The sequence below is a fragment of the Melanostigma gelatinosum genome (assembly GCF_949748355.1).
Source record: "Melanostigma gelatinosum genome assembly, chromosome: 16".
Lineage (NCBI taxonomy): Eukaryota > Metazoa > Chordata > Actinopteri > Perciformes > Zoarcidae > Melanostigma > Melanostigma gelatinosum.
The window spans coordinates 5,772,137-5,794,885 of NC_136649.1; the positions used below are offsets into that span (position 1 = coordinate 5,772,137).

General features: G+C 45.5%; 2 protein-coding genes across 3 annotated transcripts; one reads left to right on the forward strand and one right to left on the reverse strand.

Moving 5' to 3' along the window:
- The first annotated feature begins 2,497 nt into the window (after positions 1-2,497).
- gemin2 (gem (nuclear organelle) associated protein 2) lies at positions 2,498-5,658 on the forward strand. Of its 2 annotated transcripts, XM_079286434.1 has the most exons (11): positions 2,498-2,716; positions 3,087-3,171; positions 3,501-3,590; positions 3,772-3,813; positions 3,914-3,973; positions 4,137-4,253; positions 4,384-4,428; positions 4,521-4,589; positions 4,697-4,807; positions 5,077-5,135; positions 5,317-5,658. In XM_079286434.1, exons 1-11 carry the CDS (start codon positions 2,595-2,597, stop codon positions 5,354-5,356), a joined length of 840 nt encoding a protein of 279 aa, XP_079142560.1. In that variant the 5' UTR covers positions 2,498-2,594; the 3' UTR covers positions 5,357-5,658. The 2 variants fall into 2 exon arrangements, with proteins under 2 accessions (XP_079142560.1, XP_079142561.1); XM_079286435.1 differs by lacking the exon at positions 3,772-3,813.
- A 458-nt stretch (positions 5,659-6,116) lies between these two features.
- pnn (pinin, desmosome associated protein) lies at positions 6,117-13,526 on the reverse strand. The gene is made up of 9 exons (XM_079287311.1): positions 13,406-13,526; positions 12,202-12,282; positions 11,560-11,631; positions 9,195-9,270; positions 8,992-9,086; positions 8,768-8,843; positions 8,240-8,395; positions 7,934-8,072; positions 6,117-7,815 (listed from the first exon to the last, which is right to left on the reverse strand). Exons 1-9 carry the CDS (start codon positions 13,516-13,518, stop codon positions 6,611-6,613), a joined length of 2,013 nt encoding a protein of 670 aa, XP_079143437.1. The 5' UTR covers positions 13,519-13,526; the 3' UTR covers positions 6,117-6,610.
- Positions 13,527-22,749: the final 9,223 nt, after the last annotated feature.

The window sequence follows — 22,749 nt, forward strand, 5'->3', positions numbered from 1 at the left end:
CCAGCACTTTTGTTTTCGTCCTCTTCTGCCGATGTGCCGTCAGCTTCCTGTGCCGAAACTGCAGAGGGATCTTCAGATGTCGAAGGACTTTCAGCGCTCGTGTCATCTGGGTATGGAGATGTTTGGGTGGTTTCTGACTCCTGGTCTTTCTGATCATCATCAGCATCACCATCCAAATGACTGGACTCAATGGGGTAACCAAACTCATCCATGCAGAAGAAATCTGATTTCTGAATGAAGAGAGGAAATGAGGAATAACAGATTCAACATTACTACTATACAGATATATATATATATATTACGATAGCAACTACTAATTTAGGGTTAAATACTGTACCATATCACAGTCTACCATTCTATTTTATTTGATAGCAACCATATGATTTAGTCTTTATGAAAGAGAATGATTTGACCAAAGCCTATAATCTGAAGAGATACTGAAATCAAAGCCTATTCACCTGTGTTTCCACTACTTTCTCCATAGCAGCGTAAACCAGCTCCTCTTGCACCGCTTCCTTCGGGAAATGGCCGAACTGTTTGTCAATCTGAAAGCAAAAGGAAGCAGAGTTCCGTAAAGCCACGGCAGCGTTGTGGACGAATGGAGGGAAGGAGCACACGGCAATCAAGAGGAGAGGAAAACGAGAGACTGACAAATACGATGAAGTGCATTTTTCATATTCTCTGAAAAAGTTCCCCGCTTAGTTTTAGGTTCCTCGGCTATGAATGCAAGGATGGCTAAGTGATGCTGATGACAATAATCATGTTGTTAACAGCTGTAGGCCCATCAGAAGAGAAGCTTTGACTGTGAGCCTGATTAGCACACAGAGACTTTGTACAAGAACTCTTGGAAATTCAGGAGGATACTTAGTACTGCACAGCATGGTTAAAAGGGGGATTTCATTTCTGTTATTTTTAAATCCTGACACATTCTAAGCTAAAGGTTACGCGTCTGATTGAACTATAATCTTGTACTCCATCATAATGAGAAGTACTTACAGTCCATCCAACTCATTCCATGTGTTTCTTCTAACAAGCATGCTTGTGCTTCAGGTGTACATTTGTGTGAAACACTCCGCTGTATAAAAGAAGGTAGATTCACATTGATTCATGTCTTTGCTTCGCTCAATGCAGGAGCGGGTTTTGGAGCATTTGTCAGGTCACCAAGGTTTAACAAAATCCCTGCGAGGAATGGTGTAGTGTGGGTCATTACTTTAAGAAAAATAATTTACATCTTAATCAATAATAAAATGTCTGAAAAGCAGAGCAGTTCTTATACAGTGGATGTGTGAAGTGATTACAAAATAAAAGACTCACAGGTAGGTAGTGATGTTGGGTCAGCACATTAATATGTTCGTGTTTACAGTCATCCACTCATTCCGTCTGTTTTCGTACATAATTACACCATTATATAAATGAGCTGGAGTGCTCTCACAGACATTTGTTGTTTGTCAGGTACAGTGTTACCATGACTGAGCCAATCAGTGCTGAGAACCCTGAACTCTCTGTATTATAATCAGGACTAATGTCTTCAATCTAGAACCTCACACGAGGGACTGTTTGAATGGAGAGAAAGAGATGGAGCTATCAGACTCACACTGCCTGCCCAGAGGTCTTCTCTCTTTCCCGTCAGTTTGTGGTAAACAAAAATGGTGTCCCCTCGTCTGAAGCTCAGGAAACGGCAGTCCTCGCCATGGTGGTCCCTGGTGGCCTGCACTCTGCTCATCAGGCCTGCACACACACACACACACACACACACACACACACACACACACACACACACGATTAATAACGATTAAAATTAACAAGCAAAAAACGACCATCATAAAGAAAGAAAATACAGACTTAATTAGATAGAAACCACCTCATAAACGACAAGATAATAATTAAAAACTTACTTTGACACTCAGAATCTCCACAGATCTTGTAGTCAGACAACAATCCCAGACTGAAGTGAGGTAAAATCACAAAAACTATGCCTGTACCCCACAGGATTGTGCATGCCTGTGAAACAGCCATTCTTGTTGTCTTAACAGGAATGAATCAAGAAGAAATGTCCACACTAACTCCAAAAGAACTGCGGCCAGTTGTGCTGGCAAGTGGACATTGCCTGTAAACTGTTGCTGTCATGAATACCCAATGGTAAGTGAGAGCGCTGAGATAAGATATAAGGCGAGCCTGAGGATAATCATTAACATACAAGAGCTGTTTAGCAATACAGCATTATATCTGGACACTGGTCAAAGGTTTTTGTTGTATTTTATTTCAGTTCAATATTACAGAGGCACTTCTAAAATGGTCATTTCCCCGTGGACTCTTTTTTTTTAAACATGGCAGCTGATTATTATTTTGGTCAGACCACGTCGTGGACGTTTTGTGGACTTCAGCCTTTCTCTAGAAATATGACAACTCGTGCGGCGTTCACGTCACCATAACAACCAACGCCGCGCACAGAGTCAACGTCATCACTCCGCGCTTCCAATCAAGATGGCGTCCTAGTTTCACACGTTATACCAACACAGGCGCTTGATTCGCACTTGGCAACAACATTGTACCTCGCACGTCTCGACAGACATTCGCTTTCAATTGGTTTCAAAATGAAGTCGGACGTGGAGGAGTTAATGCCGAGGCTGCTGCCCGTTGAGTTTGGAGCCGCTGCAGAGGACCTGGACCTGAATGGACCGCCGAGAAACCCCCGCGAGTACCTCCGACAAGTCCAGTGAGTTCACCTCAAATAATTCCTCTTTTGTTCCGCGTGCACAGTGACAGAATTAGGGTGAATGCCGTGTGCTACACCGATGCTACCACCGGAAAAAGTGTACAAATGGTGGATAACAGCGAAGCTCGTCAGCTAACGTTAGCTAGGTTCATGTACCCAAAGAAAGTCAGACAGCAGAGTTGTATTGTGACAGCCAGTGTTACTATATATTGCTTTATGCTTCCATGCTCAACTATACTTGCATAAAAAACATGTATTTTTTTATGTGAGTATAGTACATGAGGTGAACCAGTTCGCCATGTGCTTGAATGTTATGTTTCATGATATATGTTTCATGTTATAGCTACGTATAATCGATGTTCTTCGTCAGGTTGGAGGCCTCACTGTGCCCAGAGGTGGTGGTTGCTCAGATTGACCCCAAGAAGCTGAAGAAGAAACAAACCATTAATGCCTCTGTGAGTAACCGTGCACACTATGAGGCGCGTCGTATTAAAGGAAACAAAGAGTGCATCAACATACAGTGCAGTACAGATCTTAATGAGTCTCTTTCATGTCATTTGTGCTGTTTATTTGAGTAATAACGTTATGTTTAAGAATCATCAGCTGAAGTGTTGTGTTTTTCAATGTGCAAATCCAATCCCTATTTTATCAGTAGACCAGACTGCTTCTGTAAAGTATAAAATGAGTTTCAAGGGACACACGGATCATTATGGCGGGTGTGAGATCACGTGGGATTGGAACTACTATGTATTCCACTCCTCCAAGAGGTGTCTTCTGTTTGAAGGTGGCGGGTTGCCATGCTGCTCCGGAGGGGTTCTCCCCCAGCCTCAGTTGGCAGCAGCACCAAGTCAGCAACTTCTCACATGTCAGACAGGTAAAATAAAACCCAGAAGACATCTTCCAGTACTTTGTTGTTGTTTTTTAACTTTAGTTCATAAAAAGCCAAACATTGTATCACATGTACCGTACATTCTAAATAACCAAAACCTCAAAGCAATGTCTGGAAACCCTTTGATGAGCCGTCTAATCACTGAAGGTATTCTGTTCTCTGCTAGAAAGGTGTAATCCATGTCACGGGATGGTCAAATAATCTTACGGTACTTGGCTCTGTGTTCGCCTGTGTTTTAAGTGTGTTGCAATGATGCTCTTTGGCAGGGTTATTGAATTAAAAAATACAACAATCCCTTTTGCATTCAGAGCATCACAAAGAACAGGGATCACTGGAGCAGCAACATTCTGGACGACGACGTAAAGATGGTGAGGAGATGGCGTGGGCCGTAGAGTTCATTCCATGGTTACAAGTGCAAACCGATCACCGGTACATTTGAGGTGTCACCTCGAGTTTGTGTTTGAGCAGAATACTGATCACTAGAAACACTTGGATTTGGTATGAATTCACATTTGTGTGTGTGTCCGACAGCCAGAGCTAACAGACGAGGAGGGCTGGAAGAGGTTTTGTTTAGGAAAGACGGTCTATGCGGGCGCTTCATCCGGACAAACAGAAGCTGAACCAGAGCCGTTGCTGGATTACAGCAAGGTTGTATGAATGTTTGTGTGATAAAATGACTCATTTATTGAACTATTGTCATTTTTATTTGATGGTCAGGTAATGGGCTAAATTCATACAAGAATCTTTCTATGATAATGAAACGTGTGTCCGTGCTCAGGTGGGCTACCCTCCCTTCCTCACCATCGTCAGCAGACTGAACCAGGTGAACAGCCTCCTCCTTCACACACGCAGCTCACATTCTGAAAACCAATCCAGCCGTCTGATTACTTGCTCTCTCTGTCTCTGTGTCGTCAGTCCACAGTGCTGATGGTGTTGGAAGTTCTAATCTGCTGGTTTGACGAACACAAGTTTGTTCCACAGTTGGTGAGTTCAGTTCGTTAAGTCACTCCGTGTTTTTCCGCGATCGGTTGCCAACTCCTCATGTGACACCATGTTGTTGTGCGCCTGTACCACCCGTTTGCCTGCCATAGGGTCGCTGGTTGTACGCGTTGTTGGCCTGCCTGGAGAAGCCTCTGCTGCCCGAAGCCCACTCCTCCATCAGACAGCTGGCCAGGGGATGTGCTCAGCTCCGCAGCACACTGGTACGACTCTACCAATGTGTCTGCTGCTCCCTTAGCTCCTCTGCATTTAAGTGGAACATCTACAAGTTGAATTCATCTCGTTGGTGCTCAAAGCTCCCCGCTGAGATGTAGATGGTAGCTTATAGTGTGTCCTGTCATGGTAGCTCTCACAGCTCCTGCCAGAAACATTTAATCCGTAATTCCAGTAGAAATACAACCTTGTACTTTTAAATGTGTACTATTCACAGCCAGGACTGTTCCTTTTATATTTTGCTTTTATGATTCCACAGGAGAGTCAGGAGGACGAGAAACTGCCTGCCCTCAACCTGCTAATCTGTCTTGTTGCCAGGTAGCTACCACTGCGGTCACATGACATTTAATACATGAGGGCTGCCTGGTTATATTAAATCCAAAGCATAGAGAGATGTCAAGAGTTTGTGGTCCTACCGGTATCTTGTTTATACAGTGATACCAACAGATTACAATTTGTATTATATACATAACATGCGTGCTCTGCGTCTTTCCTGCAGATACTTTGAGCAGAGTGACCTGGCAGACCAGCCCGAGTGAGCACAGGGTTGAGTAGAAACGTGTGGCATCCCTCCAGATGACTGAAGCAACATATGGACAATTGAAGATGGACTCTTAAACCCAGCGGAGAGGACGCTCAAAGGAAGCAGCAGTGCAAACTACCACAGAGAGCTGCAGTGAACGTTCAGGACGTCACCAAAAGATCTGGATCATGAACTCACAACCGGGATTATTCTAATTAATTTGGGTCTCTGCTGAAGTATCGGAACAACCAAAGCAGGAGATGATTATCATTTGTTGATTCTTTGTAAAGTTAGTTTTCTATTAAACAGATTTACTACTTATAACATTGTTATTGGTCATAAATCACCTTCAAATATAGCTGCCAAGATCAGCAACCATGAAATGTGATTACAAGGTGTGTTGTGACTTTATACTAAAGTCAAACAAATCTTAGGTCAAAGTAGTGTTGCCTTTGAAAAGACCAGGTAGCTGTTCAGGCCGCTGTTGGTAGAGCTGTGAAAATATAAATATAAATCACTGTGCTGGTTCTCCGGTTTCTCCAAACTGGGGCATGCTGACAGTCATCTACTGTAGGTTATACACCGACTGGATAAGTACCTCACAGTATCCCTAATTGTGGAGATTCTGCTTTCACAGCATTTTAAATGAATTCTTTGTTTTGGACTGTTGAGGTCATCTTAGACTCTGGGAAACTGCAATGGGAATTTCTGTATGTTGACATTCTACATACCAAAAAATGTCTGATTTATACTGAAAAGACACACCACACGTTCACTAATATCTCACCTTTAATTTGAAGCAGATTTTTGGTACAAAAAAAAATGGAAAATACATTTTCAAAAATCAGTATTTGAGCTAAATCACACATGTACCTACGTGATGAAGGTACAAGGGCCCTGACATTGATCAAGTAGTGGAAACAGATGAACAGCGGTCACGTCAACTTGAAAACACTAGCGTGTGTTGATGATTAGGATGGAAACCTGTTAACATTCAACACATTGCGCCACAAAGACCTTTCTAGAACCCAGACATCACCCCTAAATCAAACCCATTTAGTAAGGCGTCCAGTTTACATTTATTTTGCCAAGTAAAGGAAACATTTTAACATCCACCGTTTAATTCCTTTTTGACATCAACTCTTGAATCCCTACACTGAGAAAAAAAAAATCATGTTTAATCACATTTTGAGAGACAATGCCAGTTTAAAAACTATTTTCATATGTCATTAAGCAAACCGTTGATTTCCCCTCAGTGGTTTCCACCCGATCAGCGTCTCTTGTCCTTCCTGTCTCTATCTTTATGCTCCCTATTGCTCCGGGACGACCTGCCCCTCCCGTCATCGCTCCTCTTCTTCTTCTCTTTCTCCGTGGACCCCTTTGAGTCCCTCCCTCCTCCTCCTCCTCCTCCGCCGCTCCCTCCTCTCTTGCGTTGACTTTTCTCTTCTCCTTTCTTCCGGTCCCTGGCCCTGTCAGACGGCCTCCTCTTACGCTTGCCGTCGTCTCGGCTGCGACTTCGGCTGCTCTTGGACGATGAGGATGAGGATGATGATGAGGACGAGGAGGAGCAGCTGGATCCTGAGGATGAGGAGCTTCCGCTGGAGGAGGAGCCGGAAGAGGAAGAGGAGGAGCTTTTACTATGACCTTTCTTTGACTCCTTTGCCTTCTTCCTCCCTCTCCCACCGCCCTCCTTAGAGGGTGCGAGGGTGATGCTGGGGGCCTCCTGGGAATCGGGCAGTTTTTGGGGAGCTTCGTCCCCTAGTTTCTCCTCCACGGCCTGTTTCTCTGTTGCCGTGTTCTGGACCTCGGGGCCAGGGATGAGGAGGATATCCTGCCCAGGCTCCGTGCAGGCTGTTTGGGGTTCTGGGGTTGGAGGGGATGCCTGGGTCTCAGAGGGCTTAACTGCCGGCTCCCCTGCTGTGTGGCTGAGCTGGGGCTGGTGACTGGTGTCTGGTGCTTCTTGGCTGGCTACGGTTGGTTCAGAGGACTGGGTGTCCTGGGTCTTCTCAGTTTGGAGGTCTATGGGCCCCTGCTTACTGTCTGCTTCTTCCTCATTGCCCTTACTCCTGTCCACCTGCTCTGGCCCGCCCTCCCCCTCCATCTCCTCTGACCCCGGACTGGCTTCCTTCTCTCCTCTGTCCTTTACATCTTTATCCCCCTCCTCTCCTACCTTCTTCTCCTCACTCTCCTCCTCAATCAACTCCACCTCATTCTTCTTCCCTTCCTCCCACTTGTTGTCCTTCTCTTTCACCTTTCTAAACCCCTCCCCCTCCCTCGCCTCATCTTCCTCCATCTCTGCATCCCCCTTGTTACCTGTCACCTTAACTACCTGACCCGCTGGCTTACCCTCCGTCGAGTGGTCCATCCCTGTTGCTGCCGTGTTGCCATCCTGGTCGCGGTTTGGTTGCCTCCGGGGGCGGGACTCCATCTTGCTGAGGTGTTCGGCAAAAGCCTCACGCCTCTCCTCAAACACCGCTGTCCAGAAAACAGAACCGAATAGCCACAGAGGTTACAAAGTGATAAACACACAAGTCTTCCTCAAGTACAGGAAACGCATGGTAAAGATGCTTCTGACGAGAAGAAGGCCACTGACCATTTAGTTTCTTGGTGGAGTCACAGAGGAGTTTCTGTGTGGCGGAGCACATTTTTCCAGGTACGTAGAAGAGGGGAGGCTTGGTCTTGGTACGAATGTATTTCACCAGACAATTGTTGTGGCTGGTCCACTCCTCTTGCTAACAGAGGAAAGAGAAGGTTAAATACAATTCTGTCAAAGTACAAACTGTCTCCATCTCATTTGTTTTAGATGCAATCGTAACAAAACACAACAGTATATCTCAACATTCATCTCCAAATGCAAACAATCAGTCTGTGCTGCTCGTTTCTACTGGTATTTTCTTACCAACTGAGCTAATTCCACTTTCTGTTCCAGCAGTCTCAGCTCAGTCTGTTTGGTTCTCCTCTCTTCAAACAGCCCCCTCTTGTCACTCTCCACCTTCTTTTTCTCAGCCTCAGCCTGAACCTCAAGCTTCTGCTCGATCTCTGTACGACGCTTTTGCTGCAACAGCAGAAGATGAGTTCAAGAGGAAGATAAACAGTTTTATTGAATGGTATTGTGCCAGCAGTGACAATACACAAACACTATGGCCCAGACGACAGCCATTACTTTTACAATCAGAGCACATATATCAACCAAATGTTTTTGCAGTCTGTTTCAGTGACAGCTTAGCTAAAGCCCACCATCAAAGTCATCGAAAGCATAATTAGATACAAATATTTCAGGGGCATATTGTTATCGTTGCGCTGTGGATGAAATCAGCCAATACCAAGAACTATTTTCAATTGACATCTCTTCAGGAAGTGGCTTTACTTGCTTTGCCTGCCCTCAGAGGCCAACAGTTCACTCGGACATTGGACAGATGTTCCTCACCTTCTCTGTGGAGACGTGGGACTCTTGTTTGAATTTCTGCAGGGTCCCCATCAGCAGGCCGAACATACGCCGATTCCTGACCGAGAGCACAGACCCACCATCACACACGACTGCCAACTTTCAGCTGTACACTGATCTTCAGTGCCATTTATATTTCCCCAATTTCTGTTTGTTGATGAAATTTAACAAATGTGAGCATAAATATGACAGTGGTGCAGGCCTACCTCTGTTTGCCCCTCTCATCCATGGTTTGATCTTGAATGAGGTCTCTGCGTGTTCTCTCCTTAGAGGTAGCTACTACAGACGACTGCAACGCCGGCTGAGGGAAGAAGAAAACACGACGGAGAGAAACTCATTCGTTAGGTCCATTTGTCTTCAACAACACTGAATGTCTTCGCTTAGCAGCCCGCCAACTCTTCATTCTTACCTTTTTGACGTCGTCATCGTCCTCGGCGTCGCTGTCGTGACGCGAGTCTCTCCTGGCCCTCTGGTCCCCCGCCAGCCTGCAGACACACAAAGAGATAAGACGCCCAGAAATACTTCACACATTCTATGTAACCCCAGCACGCTGACAGCTAAGACTCACATCTGTCAGACACACAGAATCAAAGCAATTCAATTACTAAAAAACACTGGCGTGACCTGAACACAAGGGTACAAAAAAACAACCAGAAAGACTGCACCAAACACCCTCAGAACATATGGTGAATAATGTTGTATTTCCTGATTGCTGGTTGACTGGAGGCAATCTTTGAGCTGTGTGCAAATGAAAGTGTTTGGATCCCTTAGAGCAGCGGTTCCCAGACCGGGTTCACGCAGCCCCAATAACACCTTAAAAAAAAAAAAATGCAACAGAGCCCATTTATCATCCAAGAAACTGGATGAGTGTTTGTCTGGACTCAGACGACCTGATGGAATCCTACCACAGGTACGTCTGTATTCTACTAAACGACGTCTGTATTCTACTAAACGACATCTTTATTCTGTTAAACTACTAAATGAACTGTGAAGAATAGAAGAACGGATCATAAAAGTCACGGATCAGATTAGCACAAAATTAAAAAGGCTACTAATTATTAGGGGTGTAACGGTACGCGTATTCGCATTGAACCGTTCGGTACGAGGCTCACGGTTCCGTACGCATGACGAACCGAATACGTTTTTAAAAACCTTTATATAACCAGGTAGTCCCATTGAGATTAAAAATCTCTTTTGCAAGATGTAAGTAACAATACTACATAACATTAAGGAGCAGTTCTTGTTTTTTATGCTTATGTGTTGCTAAGAAGACACCCCAGAAGATGGGTCACTCAGGTATAGTTCCATCATTGTTCAAAGTCAAAGAATAACTTTATGATGTTAGTTGTAATGAATAAATATATTTTAAAATAAAGTACATTTCTCTGGCATTTATAGTTTTCTACTGTACCGAAACGTACCGAACCGTGGCTCCACTGTATCGCACCGAACCCGTACCTAAAATACAGTCTGGCGGCAGGAGCTGAAGTGCATTTTTTTAAATTATATTTAATATTAATTGTTACACCAGTATGCTGCGTTCACACCGGTCGCGTTGATTTTTTGACGCACTGCAAAATCGCATCCAACGCGCCGCCGGTCGTCTTCACACCAAACGCCGCAAAATCTCGTAGCGCCGGAGAGGGGGCGTGGTTTATCGTCCTGGAACCCGTTCACCTGGCCGCCATTTCTTTCCGCTGTCAACCGTGAAAGGAATAAGGACAATTGCTGCTTTGTACGTGTTGTGGAAGTCCCTCAAACATCGGAATGCCAAACGCCGTCATGTCTGGTTCATAATATTGTTCAGAGGAGCTCCGTGGATTGTATCGAGCTGTATTCACTGTCTAGCAAGCCACCGGTCGCTGTTTACTACAGCTGTAGGAACACAAAATAAACTGATTTGGCTGTGATTCAACGGCAATAAACCAACCAAAAGGGACTCCGAAATAACTACATAATGATGCCGATTTGTACTTGTCTTCTCCGACAAAAAGGGACTCCGAAATAACTACGTAATGATACCGATTTGTAGGTTACTGGTCTTCTCAATGGAGCTCTGATGGATCGGTGCTAGGCTATGCTAACATCGTAGCAGCTCCACCAGCACTCAATAACGTCACGTAGACGTAAATACGGCAGCGTCTATTCATTGTACCGTATGGTGCACGTACGTACACACACACACACTGTACACACTGTACACAACCTTTTTTTTATTTCCTGATTCAACAACGGCAGGAAGTCAGTGATGACAGGGGGAGCAACTCAACGCTGATAGGCTATCGCGCCACAGCGTCACGCGATTATTTCTCAGAAGTTGAAAAATTTCAACTCGCGCGTTGGCGATTTTGCGGCGTCCAACGCACTGCAATAACGCGTCCAACGCGCCATCGCGGTGCGCCAGTCTCATCGCGTCTGTGCATAGACTGTATGTAATCTCAACGCGCGTCAAAAAATCAACGCGACCGGTGTGAACGCAGCATTAGACCACCATTACATGTTTCCTCTCGCGCACCCCACTTTGGGAATCCCTGCCCTAGAGCAACACAAGCAACCAACAAATGTAATTTCCCAATAACCGCAATAAAGTCTCATTTAAACCAGAACATTTTATTGAAAATTTAGTGGAAGTCTATGTTTTACTAATCTACTGAACTTACTTGAGTTCCTTTCAATCTACATGGGATGTTTTACCATCATGAGATTGTGCGCAGGGTTGCCGTTAGTATGACAGTTTGATGCACATTGCATATTGAAAAACATTTAAATCTCACCTCAGCAGGACTCCTTCGATGTCCCTCTGCTTGGCAGGGGGGCCGCCGCTTCCCATGTCTGAGAGACTACGCCTGGGACAGGACAGAGACACAGCGGTTAGACTTTAAAACAATCTGAATCTCTGATCTCTGATCTGTCGACAGCCAATTGTCTGATCTGGTCTGTAGACAGCCAATTGTTAAAATGCATCATTGCACATATACTTATTGAGTGTATTGTACACGCAATGGCCAATCCATTAGGTACACCTGGCTAAAACTAATGCGGTCTGATAAAACAGTCAGTTCTAGCTGCAACTGTTGATCAGGCTATTTCATGGTCACTTTGGAAACAAGTTTGTTGCAAAGTTGACTTGTATAGTTCTATATTAAGAGGTGTTCAGTTTACATCTTAATATTTAGTGTAAACACATTCATATATATACATTGTAATACATACAAATCCACATTAGTCTTTTATCAATTAAATTGGTGGCTTATTAATTAGTCAAACTCACAAATGTGACTTGAAGAGGCATGGACCAAATTTCGTAACTAGTTTTCAAATTAAAATGCGGTCACTTGCACGCCGTCCGAGAGCACACCCAGAGTCTGAATGATCAGAAATGTTGTTGGATGCAGCCGACTGGAGCACTGAGTTACCTGAGCAGGTTCACTCCTCTGCCTCTACCTCCACCGGGGCCTGCCATGGGGCCGCTGCTGAGCCGACGGATCTGACCCGGTCTGTGAACACAACCAGAAACAACGTCCGTCAGTCGTTCGTCACATCAGCTCAGAGGTGTTGGTATAGCATTCTGGCAGCAGAGACATTTGGTAAAAGTAACAAAACAGGTAACGCAACGATGGCCTGCCTCAGTCGGCGCTAGCTGCCATTGGCCTGTCTCGAACGATTCCGTCGTGACGCCCTTTCCGGTCATTACGCTGTAATTTTCTTCGGCGATCGCCAACCAAACGTAAATAATATCAATTCATACATATCAAATAATCTATGTGTCAAATTTCATGAATATATATGGACGTTTATATGTCTAAATACTATAGGAAAGTGACTTTGATGAGAGAACGCAGAAAGAACGCTCGGGCGACGCTTAAACAGCTCAAACGGAAATTAAGGAGCTTTTATTACATCATTTGGAGTTGTTGAAGCGTGATATCTTATTGTGAAGGACAGAACTACGGTCCCGGATGTGTTGACAGCATTGATGGTCATTTTTGCGACCCTGGAACAAGCGAATATCCCCGAAAAACCAGCAGCAGCCAGTGTTTACAACGAGGATAGAAGTCCGTACGGATTAGGCCAAGAGCAGTGCACGGCTAATTCACCCGTGTTAGCATCGTTTTAACGACTCTGGTAAAGGCAAAGTAACTAATAATTACAACAATATTTCGTTTGAAAGGTACGACGTTCAACTTCAGTTTAACACCATTAAATCAACTGAAAACATTAAACGATCATTTTTATCAACATTGTAAGTGAATTGTATTGAAACATTAGCTAAAAACTGTCCGGTTTGGGGTACAACTCCGTTAACGTTTTATCTGGAGTGACACGCCTGCAGGGCCTTGCACGGTACTGTGGTATTCCACTTCAATATTAAGACCAATCTATTGATATTTATGAGTTGTGTGTGGCTAATCTATCAGTTTGGACGCAGCGAATGCGACCTTGTGTAGGTTCCACAAGCACAAAACAATGTACGTAGGTGGTAATGTTTGCTAACTAGCTAACCGACTCACGTTAGCAAATGTTGCTAATCAGTTGAATGCTAGCAATTTGGTTAGCTCACCACGAGAAATACGCCAACAGCAAAAACATAAAAAACACTCGGGCTCGTTCTTATTTTACCTTGATTCATTGGGGTCACGTCCTGTTAATTTACGAATATTGTCGTCCACATTCTTCAGGCTTTCCTTTGCTTTTTCGAGCTGGTCTTGCAAGCTCCGCACTACCACCGCCATCTTGCCAACCAGTTAGCGCGAATAACGTGTTGTTTCTTCTTCTTCTACCTTTGCTCGCTCTTCTTTTCTTCTTCGGTTGTGGCCGCTGCTGAGATGCGAGGTTGTGGCACCGCCATCTGTTGCTCAGTTGATGTTTTTGTATCCGAAAAGCATTAACTCATAATTTATGCCTGTTTGAATTACATGCATGCCGTTTTTAAACCCAACATTGACAGAATAAGACATCTGACGAAATAAAAAAACAATCAACAAAGTACGAACACATGCCCTCAATGGGGTATTGTCAAGAGGAAGATGAGACACCAGACCCAACAATGCAGACGAGCTGAAGGCCCCGATCAAAGCAACCTGGGCTTCCACAACACCTCAGCAGGGCCAGTCTCATCGCCACCGTGCCACGCTGCATTGATGCAGTAATTCATGGAAAAGGAGCCCCGACCAAGTATTGAGTGCATACTGTATACGGACATACTTTTCAGTAAGCCAACCTTTCTGCATTAAAAATCCTTTTTTAAATTGGTCTTATGTAATGTTCTAATTTTGTGAGATACTGAATTTGGGGTTTTCATTAGCTGTAAGCCATAATCATCTAAATTAAAATAAATAAACGCTTAAAATATATCACCTTGTGTTTCATGAATCTATATAATATATGAGTTTCACTTTTTGAATTGAATTACTGAAATAAATTAACTTTTCGATGATATTCTAATTCATTGACATGCACCTGTAACTGCCTTCTCATCAACAAAAATCAAACTGTATGGCGGAGACCCAGTTCAAGAGGAAACAACGACCCCCAGCATTTACCATCAAATAAACAAAAGAGTGCACTGTAGGGCCCACTTGGGTGCAAACCCCATATGGGTGGAGTTTGGAAAGATAGAAATCTTCCATAACAGTACTATGTCAATCGGCAGAAGAGAGTTTTGTTCACAAATCAACAATAAAGTCTTCAGAAGATTGAAAGCTGTCTTTGTTTATTCGCTAGCAAGGGAAAAATGCACAACATATTCAGTAGTCTGTGGTGGAAGCTTCAAAGTATGAATCACACAAGCTCAGTTGAGTTGGGAGGAGGGTTGCGAAGGTGATGTGCATGCAACAAAATAAAAAGGTAAAACAACAAGAAATGAAACAAGAAATATAACACATAATATCCATGGATTCCATGGACAATTTAATTCAGGCATGGTGATGAAGTGGTGAAACAGCCAACCAGTTTGTATAGAGTACACCCGAGCAACTGGTCCGTATTGATTGCTGACACTGTTGATGACACTGTTTGTACCAGTCTTTTGATTCTGGTTCCTGGTGTGTTGCTCCCTCGAGGGTGACTACGTCACTTGTAGATCCCGCGGTGGTGACACAGAGAACTCCATCTGTCGGTCACATGCGGAGGCGGTGATACAGAGAACTCCATCTGTCCGATGGCGATGTGCATGTAACAAAATAAGGTACAACAACGAGAAATTAAACAACAAATATAACACATAATGTCACACGAGCAACTGGTCCGTATGATCAGTTGTTTGTATTGACACCGTAAGAAAGAAACTACGTCTGTCGGTCACCTGCTGTTGCCGTGATGGTGACACAGAGAACTCCATCTGTCGGTCACATGCAGAGGCGGTGACACAGAGAACTCCATCTGTCGGTCACATGTAGAGGCGGTGACACAGAGAACTCCATCTGTCGGTCACATGTAGAGGCGGTGACACAGAGAACTCCATCTGTCGGTCACATGCAGAGGCGGTGACACAGAGAACTCCATCTGTCGGTCACATGTAGAGGCGGTGACACAGAGAACTCCATCTGTCGGTCACATGTAGAGGCGGTGACACAGAGAACTCCATCTGTCGGTCACATGTAGAGGCGGTGACACAGAGAACTCCATCTGTCGGTCACATGCAGAGGCGGTGACACAGAGAACTCCATTTGTCGGTCACATGCAGAGGCGGTGACACAGAGAACTCCATTTGTCGGTCACATGCAGAGGCGGTGACACAGAGAACTCCATCTGTCGGTCACATGCAGAGGCGGTGACATAGAGAACTCCATCTGTCGGTCACATGCAGAGGCGGTGACACAGAGAACTCCATCTGTCGGTCACATGCAGAGGCGGTGACACAGAGAACTCCATCTGTCGGTCACATGCAGAGGCGGTGACACAGAGAACTCCATTTGTCGGTCACATGCAGAGGCGGTGACACAGAGAACTCCATCTGTCGGTCACATGCAGAGGCGGTGACACAGAGAACTCCATCTGTCGGTCACATGCAGAGGCGGTGACACAGAGAACTCCATCTGTCGGTCACATGCAGAGGCGGTGACACAGAGAACTCCATCTGTCGGTCACATGCAGAGGCGGTGACACAGAGAACTCCATCTGTCGGTCACATGCAGAGGCGGTGACACAGAGAACTCCATCTGTCGGTCACATGTAGAGGCGGTGACACAGAGAACTCCATCTGTCGGTCACATGTAGAGGCGGTGACACAGAGAACTCCATCTGTCGGTCACATGTAGAGGCGGTGACACAGAGAACTCCATCTGTCGGTCACATGTAGAGGCGGTGACACAGAGAACTCCATCTGTCGGTCACATGCAGAGGCGGTGACACAGAGAACTCCATCTGTCGGTCACATGTAGAGGCGGTGACACAGAGAACTCCATCTGTCGGTCACATGCAGAGGCGGTGACACAGAGAACTCCATCTGTCGGTCACATGCAGAGGCGGTGACACAGAGAACTCCATCTGTCGGTCACATGCAGAGGCGGTGACACAGAGAACTCCATCTGTCGGTCACATGCAGAGGCGGTGACACAGAGAACTCCATCTGTCGGTCACATGCAGAGGCGGTGACACAGAGAACTCCATCTGTCGGTCACATGCAGAGGCGGTGACACAGAGAACTCCATCTGTCGGTCACATGCAGAGGCGGTGACACAGAGAACTCCATTTGTCGGTCACATGCCGCGATGGTGACACAGAGAACTCCATCTGTCGGTCACATGTAGAGGCGGTGACACAGAGAACTCCATCTGTCGGTCACATGCAGAGGCGGTGACACAGAGAACTCCATCTGTCGGTCACATGCAGAGGCGGTGACACAGAGAACTCCATCTGTCGGTCACATGCAGAGGCGGTGACACAGAGAACTCCATCTGTCGGTCACATGTAGAGGCGGTGACACAGAGAACTCCATCTGTCGGTCACATGCAGAGGCGGTGACACAGAGAACTCCATCTGTCGGTCACATGTAGAGGCGGTGACACAGAGAACTCCATCTGTCGGTCACATGCAGAGGCGGTGACACAGAGAACTCCATCTGTCGGTCACATGCAGAGGCGGTGACACAGAGAACTCCATCTGTCGGATGGCGATGTGCATGTAACAAAATAAGGTACAACAACAAGAAATTAAACAACAAATATAACACATAATGTCACACGAGCAACTGGTCCGTATGATCAGTTGTTTGTAATGACAACGTAAGAAAGAAACTACGTCTGTCGGTCACTTGCTGTTGCCGCGATGGTGACACAGAGAACTCCATCTGTCGGTCACATGTAGAGGCGGTGACACAGAGAACTCCATCTGTCGGTCACATGTAGAGGCGGTGACACAGAGAACTCCATCTGTCGGTCACATGCAGAGGCGGTGACACAGAGAACTCCATCTGTCGGTCACATGCAGAGGCGGTGACACAGAGAACTCCATCTGTCGGTCACATGCAGAGGCGGTGACACAGAGAACTCCATCTGTCGGTCACATGCAGAGGCGGTGACACAGAGAACTCCATCTGTCGGTCACATGCAGAGGCGGTGACACAGAGAACTCCATCTGTCGGTCACATGTAGAGGCGGTGACACAGAGAACTCCATCTGTCGGTCACATGTAGAGGCGGTGACACAGAGAACTCCATCTGTCGGTCACATGTAGAGGCGGTGATACAGAGAACTCCATCTGTCGGTCACATGTAGAGGCGGTGATACAGAGAACTCCATCTGTCGGATGGCGATGTGCATGTAACAAAATAAGGTACAACAACAAGAAATTAAACAACAAATATAACACATAATGTCACACGAGCAACTGGTCCGTATGATCAGTTGTTTGTAATGACAACGTAAGAAAGAAACTACGTCTGTCGGTCACTTGCTGTTGCCGCGATGGTGACACAGAGAACTCCATCTGTCGGTCACATGTAGAGGCGGTGACACAGAGAACTCCATCTGTCGGTCACATGCAGAGGCGGTGACACAGAGAACTCCATCTGTCGGTCACATGCAGAGGCGGTGACAGAGAACTCCATCTGTCGGTCACATGTAGAGGCGGTGACACAGAGAACTCCATCTGTCGGTCACATGCAGAGGCGGTGACACAGAGAACTCCATCTGTCGGTCACATGTAGAGGCGGTGACACAGAGAACTCCATCTGTCGGTTCCGCCTGAGGATCTAAGGCTGCGTGCTGGCCCGTAGGGAGGTCAACATTTCCTCTATATGTTGGGGCCAGCCCAAACGTGCTTTAAAAGTGATCAGTAAAATCTTAAAATCAATTCTAAAACAATCGGGGAGCCAGTGAAGAGAAGCCAGGATTGGGGTGATGTCTGTTATAACCAGTGAGAAGCTGGTTTTGTGGCCCTTTAAGTAATCTATAAAGATTAATAGGAGTTCCAACAATCTAAAATAACGAATAATCATTTATTAATACTTTTCTCTTATTCCCGTGTCCGACAAACCTCAGTGAAAGTTGAGCAAGTCTTCGGTATTGCAAGGGCAGCTTCACGGTAACCGTGGGACACACAGAAATGTGTTATTGTTTCAGCTTGATTACGTAACACCAACCAGGTACTCTCATTACCCAGAAGCCCTTTGTCTGAGCTCTGAACACAGCAGGAAACAAACTCAAATTAGCAGTGAAGCCTTTTTCTGGGAGGTGTTGCCGCCGAGGTCATGGGCAAATATATTTATGTCATAAATGCTGCTTTTAAAATAAATCATGAGTAAAAGCACCCGTACAACAATACCTTTCTGCATATTAAACACAGTGAATAGAGTTGAACGCTTTGTTCGGCACGGCTTTTGGCTGCATCATTATCTATGCCTCCATGTTTTTTCCCCTGAATGAAAGACTTACTATTTGTAACTGTTGCTCAAATTTAAATCCTACAGTTCAGCACCAAAATTACTTCTTGTTAAATATTGAAGTACTGCAGGCTGCTGTTTTCTCTCAGTATCTTATATTCCATGTCTTGTATCTTATATCTCTACAATTAAAGAGAGTGAGCAGAGGGGAATCCTTCCTCCTGGGTTGTTGCCTCATCTCTCTTCCTGCTTGCAGTGTAGGGATGTGTTACCAGAGCTCATGTTTCTGGTGTTCCCTCAACGGTCCTCCGTTTCCTGTGAGCATGGTGACATGTATGGTGTGTGTGTGCTGAATAAGACACTGGGAGCAAACAACTTTTTAATGCTTTTATTCACTGACTAAAAGAAGAGAAGCATTCATTCAACATTAATTCAAATCAACATTCGGCATCTTGCCCCCCCTCAGGTGGACGCCATCTGTCAGTTAAGAGGTTTTACAACAGAACCACGGATCAACACCAAGATAAAACCGGTCCTCTCGGCCGGAGGGGACTCGTTCCCTGCAGACTAAAAAAAAACAACCAAACAGCTGCAAAGGTTTCAAATCAGAGTTTTGTATTATTTTGGATTTACATTAAGAGCAGTTTCACAGATGTAGATTAAGCAGAGTTCTCAATCGAAGCGTGCCCACATACAGACAGACGGAGGGAAGATCTTGGTGCTAATTTCTTTGCTGGTCACAACAAGTCTTAATCCACGCCGCTGCTCGCACTCGGACGTTTAGCGAGACGGCGTACGGATCAGATTAGAATGTCAAACTGCATTTAAAAGATGCTCCATGTGGTTTGAAACCAGGTCCAGCTGTGTTTTTGGGGGGCTTCCGTCTGCTTCCCTGCCCACAGAGAGACCCCACGGCTATGTGCTCACTTTAACAAACACACAGGAACAGAACGCTCAGAATAGTCAATATTAAGGATGGTAAAACACACACACACACACACGACGACGGAGCTTTTCGGATTTACAAAGTCTGTGTGATTTTATTATATACTTCATGTTCATAAATTGAACCCGGACATGTGTTGCATAAGAGTATACCACGGTAATGCATTGTTGATACCTAATACAAATATGCACTGTGAGTTTATATATATATCTATATATAGATCTATTTATAGCTCTTCCTCTATGGTTTTCTAAAGGCGCTGTCAGCACTGCTCGTGCCCCTTTGTGGCCACTAGTAAGACTGCTGTTATTGCAAACTGTCCTGATTTTAAACAAATGCACAACATTCGTACCACGATAAAACTGGGGCCGTCTAGCCGGTCTCACAGAGACCAAGAGTGAGCCCGCCGTCACCGCCGCCGCCGCCCGGGCCGGCCGACCAGAATCACAAAGATCTCAAAAACGATAAAACGAGAAGATTTCAGAAATCATCATAAGGCCAAGTATTGTCATTGCAAGTTCTTAATAGTTTGCGTCTTCATTTCTACTGTGTGACAAAGAGAGAAAGAAAAGAAAAAACTGAAAAAATGAACTAAAACAGAGAAGAGTGTGGATTATATGCATTCCTCTTGCATAGTTGTTGGGCTGGACTGGGCAGCAGGCCTGCCCGGATAATTAGGTTTGGCTCTCCAGACTTGACAAGAAAGACTTTGTTGAGCAGCCAGAAGCGTCAGAGCCACAGTAGCCGAGATCTAAATGAAGAGAGTTGGCTGACACTGAAGCACGGGTGTCCATCACTTCCTTGATGTAGCCGCTACGCGCCACAGCTACGCGCCACAGCTACTGACAAGAGTTTGGCCAGGTCATGTTGTCGTTTCTTCTCTAGATACACAGTGTGACAAGTTGTCTGACAAATACTCTTTATTTCACTGCTGACATCATGGTCATAAACTGAGTTCAGTTGTTATTGTCAAGACTGTTGCTGAAATAGAAAACTGGAAAGTCTCTGGGCACGGCTAACGGTCTTTTCTCTGTGTGAGCCTCCCCATTGGCAGAGACCCCATCCAGCCGTATACACGTCTATCTAAGTCTGTTCCACAGGGCTGATTCTAATACCAGTGCAATGCACATCCAGTGTTTCTTTTCTCAGAGTAACAGAAACGTGCCGATTAGATTCCCACAGGAGTCCAGCCCTGTTTGAGGCTATTCAAAGTCTGGTAGTAGTCTATGGTCTTCGCATATAGGTTTAAAAACACAAAAGAAAAGGGGAAGCGGCTGATAATCTGTGATGAGGAAACCCTGTCTCTTCATGGCAATCCTTTCAGAAACAAGTCCCTGAACCGTCTTACTTCCTCCTCTCGCTACGGCTATTTTCAGCGTACTTTCTAAATCATTGTGAATATTTCCAGAGTTGACGTTACAAACTCAAGCTGGCAATGATCAAAGGGGAAATGAAAGTGGCCGTGTCCGATGTGAGTTTGCCTGTTTAGACTGATGCAGATCTGACGCAGTCGGCTGCTTTGGTACTAAAATAACACACATCTGATCCGTCCACGTCAATCATATAAATATTGGCTGTGAAGTGCGAGCACAGAGGTGTCAAACCCAACTCTTTGTACATGGACAGCAGGACAGATGGACCCACATCGGCGTGTATCTACAGTTTTAACAAGCTGTCCAGGCCAACTGTCTCAGATGGACTACATTAGAGGCCAGCTCTGCAGATTCAATTACCCAGCAGGCCACAGGGGCCCCGATATCATCCAGGATTTCTCTACGAATGCATATAATAAGTACAGAAAAAAACAAATAAGAAGTCAAAAGGGCAGATTGAACTGGCTGCGACCACAACAATGTACAGTAACTGCTGCTAATGGTCTCCTGAATAACCGACGCCTCCTCTCGAGCCTTCACACCTGTCATTTTAATGGCATTTAAAATAAGGCTCCGCTAGCTGCGTGTCAGTCAGTCACACACAAACCTCTGTCTGCATATGGTGTATGAACAAGTCCATGTGTGTCCACAGTGAATGCGTGCTGGGACTTCTGTGTGCGTTCACGTGTCTGTTAAGTATGCAGACTAACTTCCTCTTACTGTGTTGTGATGTTCTTTGACCTGGCAGATTGATCCGAGGGGTGGAACCCACTCATTTGGTGGAAAGAGAAGCTAGTTCTTGTGCTGTATTTAGCACACGGTCAGTGTAAGCTGCTTTCACACGTGTGATCTTTTGTGTACCGGACACAAAAAAAGAAGAAAAAAAGGCCTCGAAAAATGACCTCTGGATGCAGAAGGGAAAGTGTTTAAATAACAGAGTCTATAACGTCAACGCACCTCCACTCTGCTCAGACCAGCTGGTGATCCGGTGTGTCTAGTCCATAATAGCTGCGTTCCAGATCTCTTCCAAAAAAAAAAAACACAGAAAAAAACCCCCACCACTCGTTCAAAAGTTACAAAAAATATAGCATATATTTATATCGTCTAAATTTCATGCAGACACTTAACTAGCCATGTAGTAAACGGTTTGCCAAAGTCAGACGGCCTGAGCGACCCCCCCCCCCCCCCCCCCCCCCCCACAGTGTAGAATGTCCCGTTCCTAGCAGCAAATCACGTAACAGGGACTTAAAAACACTTCCAGTCAGACTTGACCATGGCCCACAGGCCATGCAACACGTCAGACCGTGTCCCGGCTGAGAGGAGCTTCAGGAAGCGTTTAGTCCCCGGCGTGTTCGGAGATTGAACCAAACTCCTCATCCTCCTCGCCTTTTCTTAGCTTTTACATTCACTCACAGTGAAACAGGTGATGGAGGGAGGACCGTATAGAAGAACACTGCTCTGGACTAGAGAAACGCCTGGCTTTTGCTCTGTGAGGTGCACTTCACAGACAGGAAATGAGCCACGTTGTAACAACGCTGCCTACCCTCATTAAGTAACACATGCTGGTTAGAAATATCAAACAGCGCTTTTCACAACCCACATTCTATACAGCTGGTGTGAACACAGGGTGCAGCCGCTGCGACAGCGCTGGCCCGACTTTTTGGTCTCCTTTCGCGCCAACCGCAGAGCGAGACTGTTCCCGCGTTATGTGGTCCAGCACAGTCCGGTCCGTAGCACGTGGAACAGAATGGTCAGGAGCTCAGGGGGAGAAACCACAAAGTGGAGCGGAACCACTACGAGGGAGGAAAGAGAAACAGAGAGG

Coding starts and splice junctions, on each gene's coding strand:
- gemin2 (XM_079286434.1), top strand. CDS start 2,595: ATGAAGTCGGACGTGGAGGAGTTAATGCCGAGGCTGCTGCCCGTTGAG. Junction 4,429..4,520: donor TCGTCAGCAGACTGAACCAG/GTGAACAGCCTC, acceptor CTGTGTCGTCAG/TCCACAGTGCTGATGGTGTT. Junction 4,808..5,076: donor CTCAGCTCCGCAGCACACTG/GTACGACTCTAC, acceptor ATGATTCCACAG/GAGAGTCAGGAGGACGAGAA.
- pnn (XM_079287311.1), bottom strand. CDS start 13,518: ATGGCGGTGGTAGTGCGGAGCTTGCAAGACCAGCTCGAAAAAGCAAAG. Junction 12,283..13,405: donor CGTGACCCCAATGAATCAAG/GTAAAATAAGAA, acceptor TTGTGTTCACAG/ACCGGGTCAGATCCGTCGGC. Junction 8,844..8,991: donor GATGAGAGGGGCAAACAGAG/GTAGGCCTGCAC, acceptor GCTCTCGGTCAG/GAATCGGCGTATGTTCGGCC.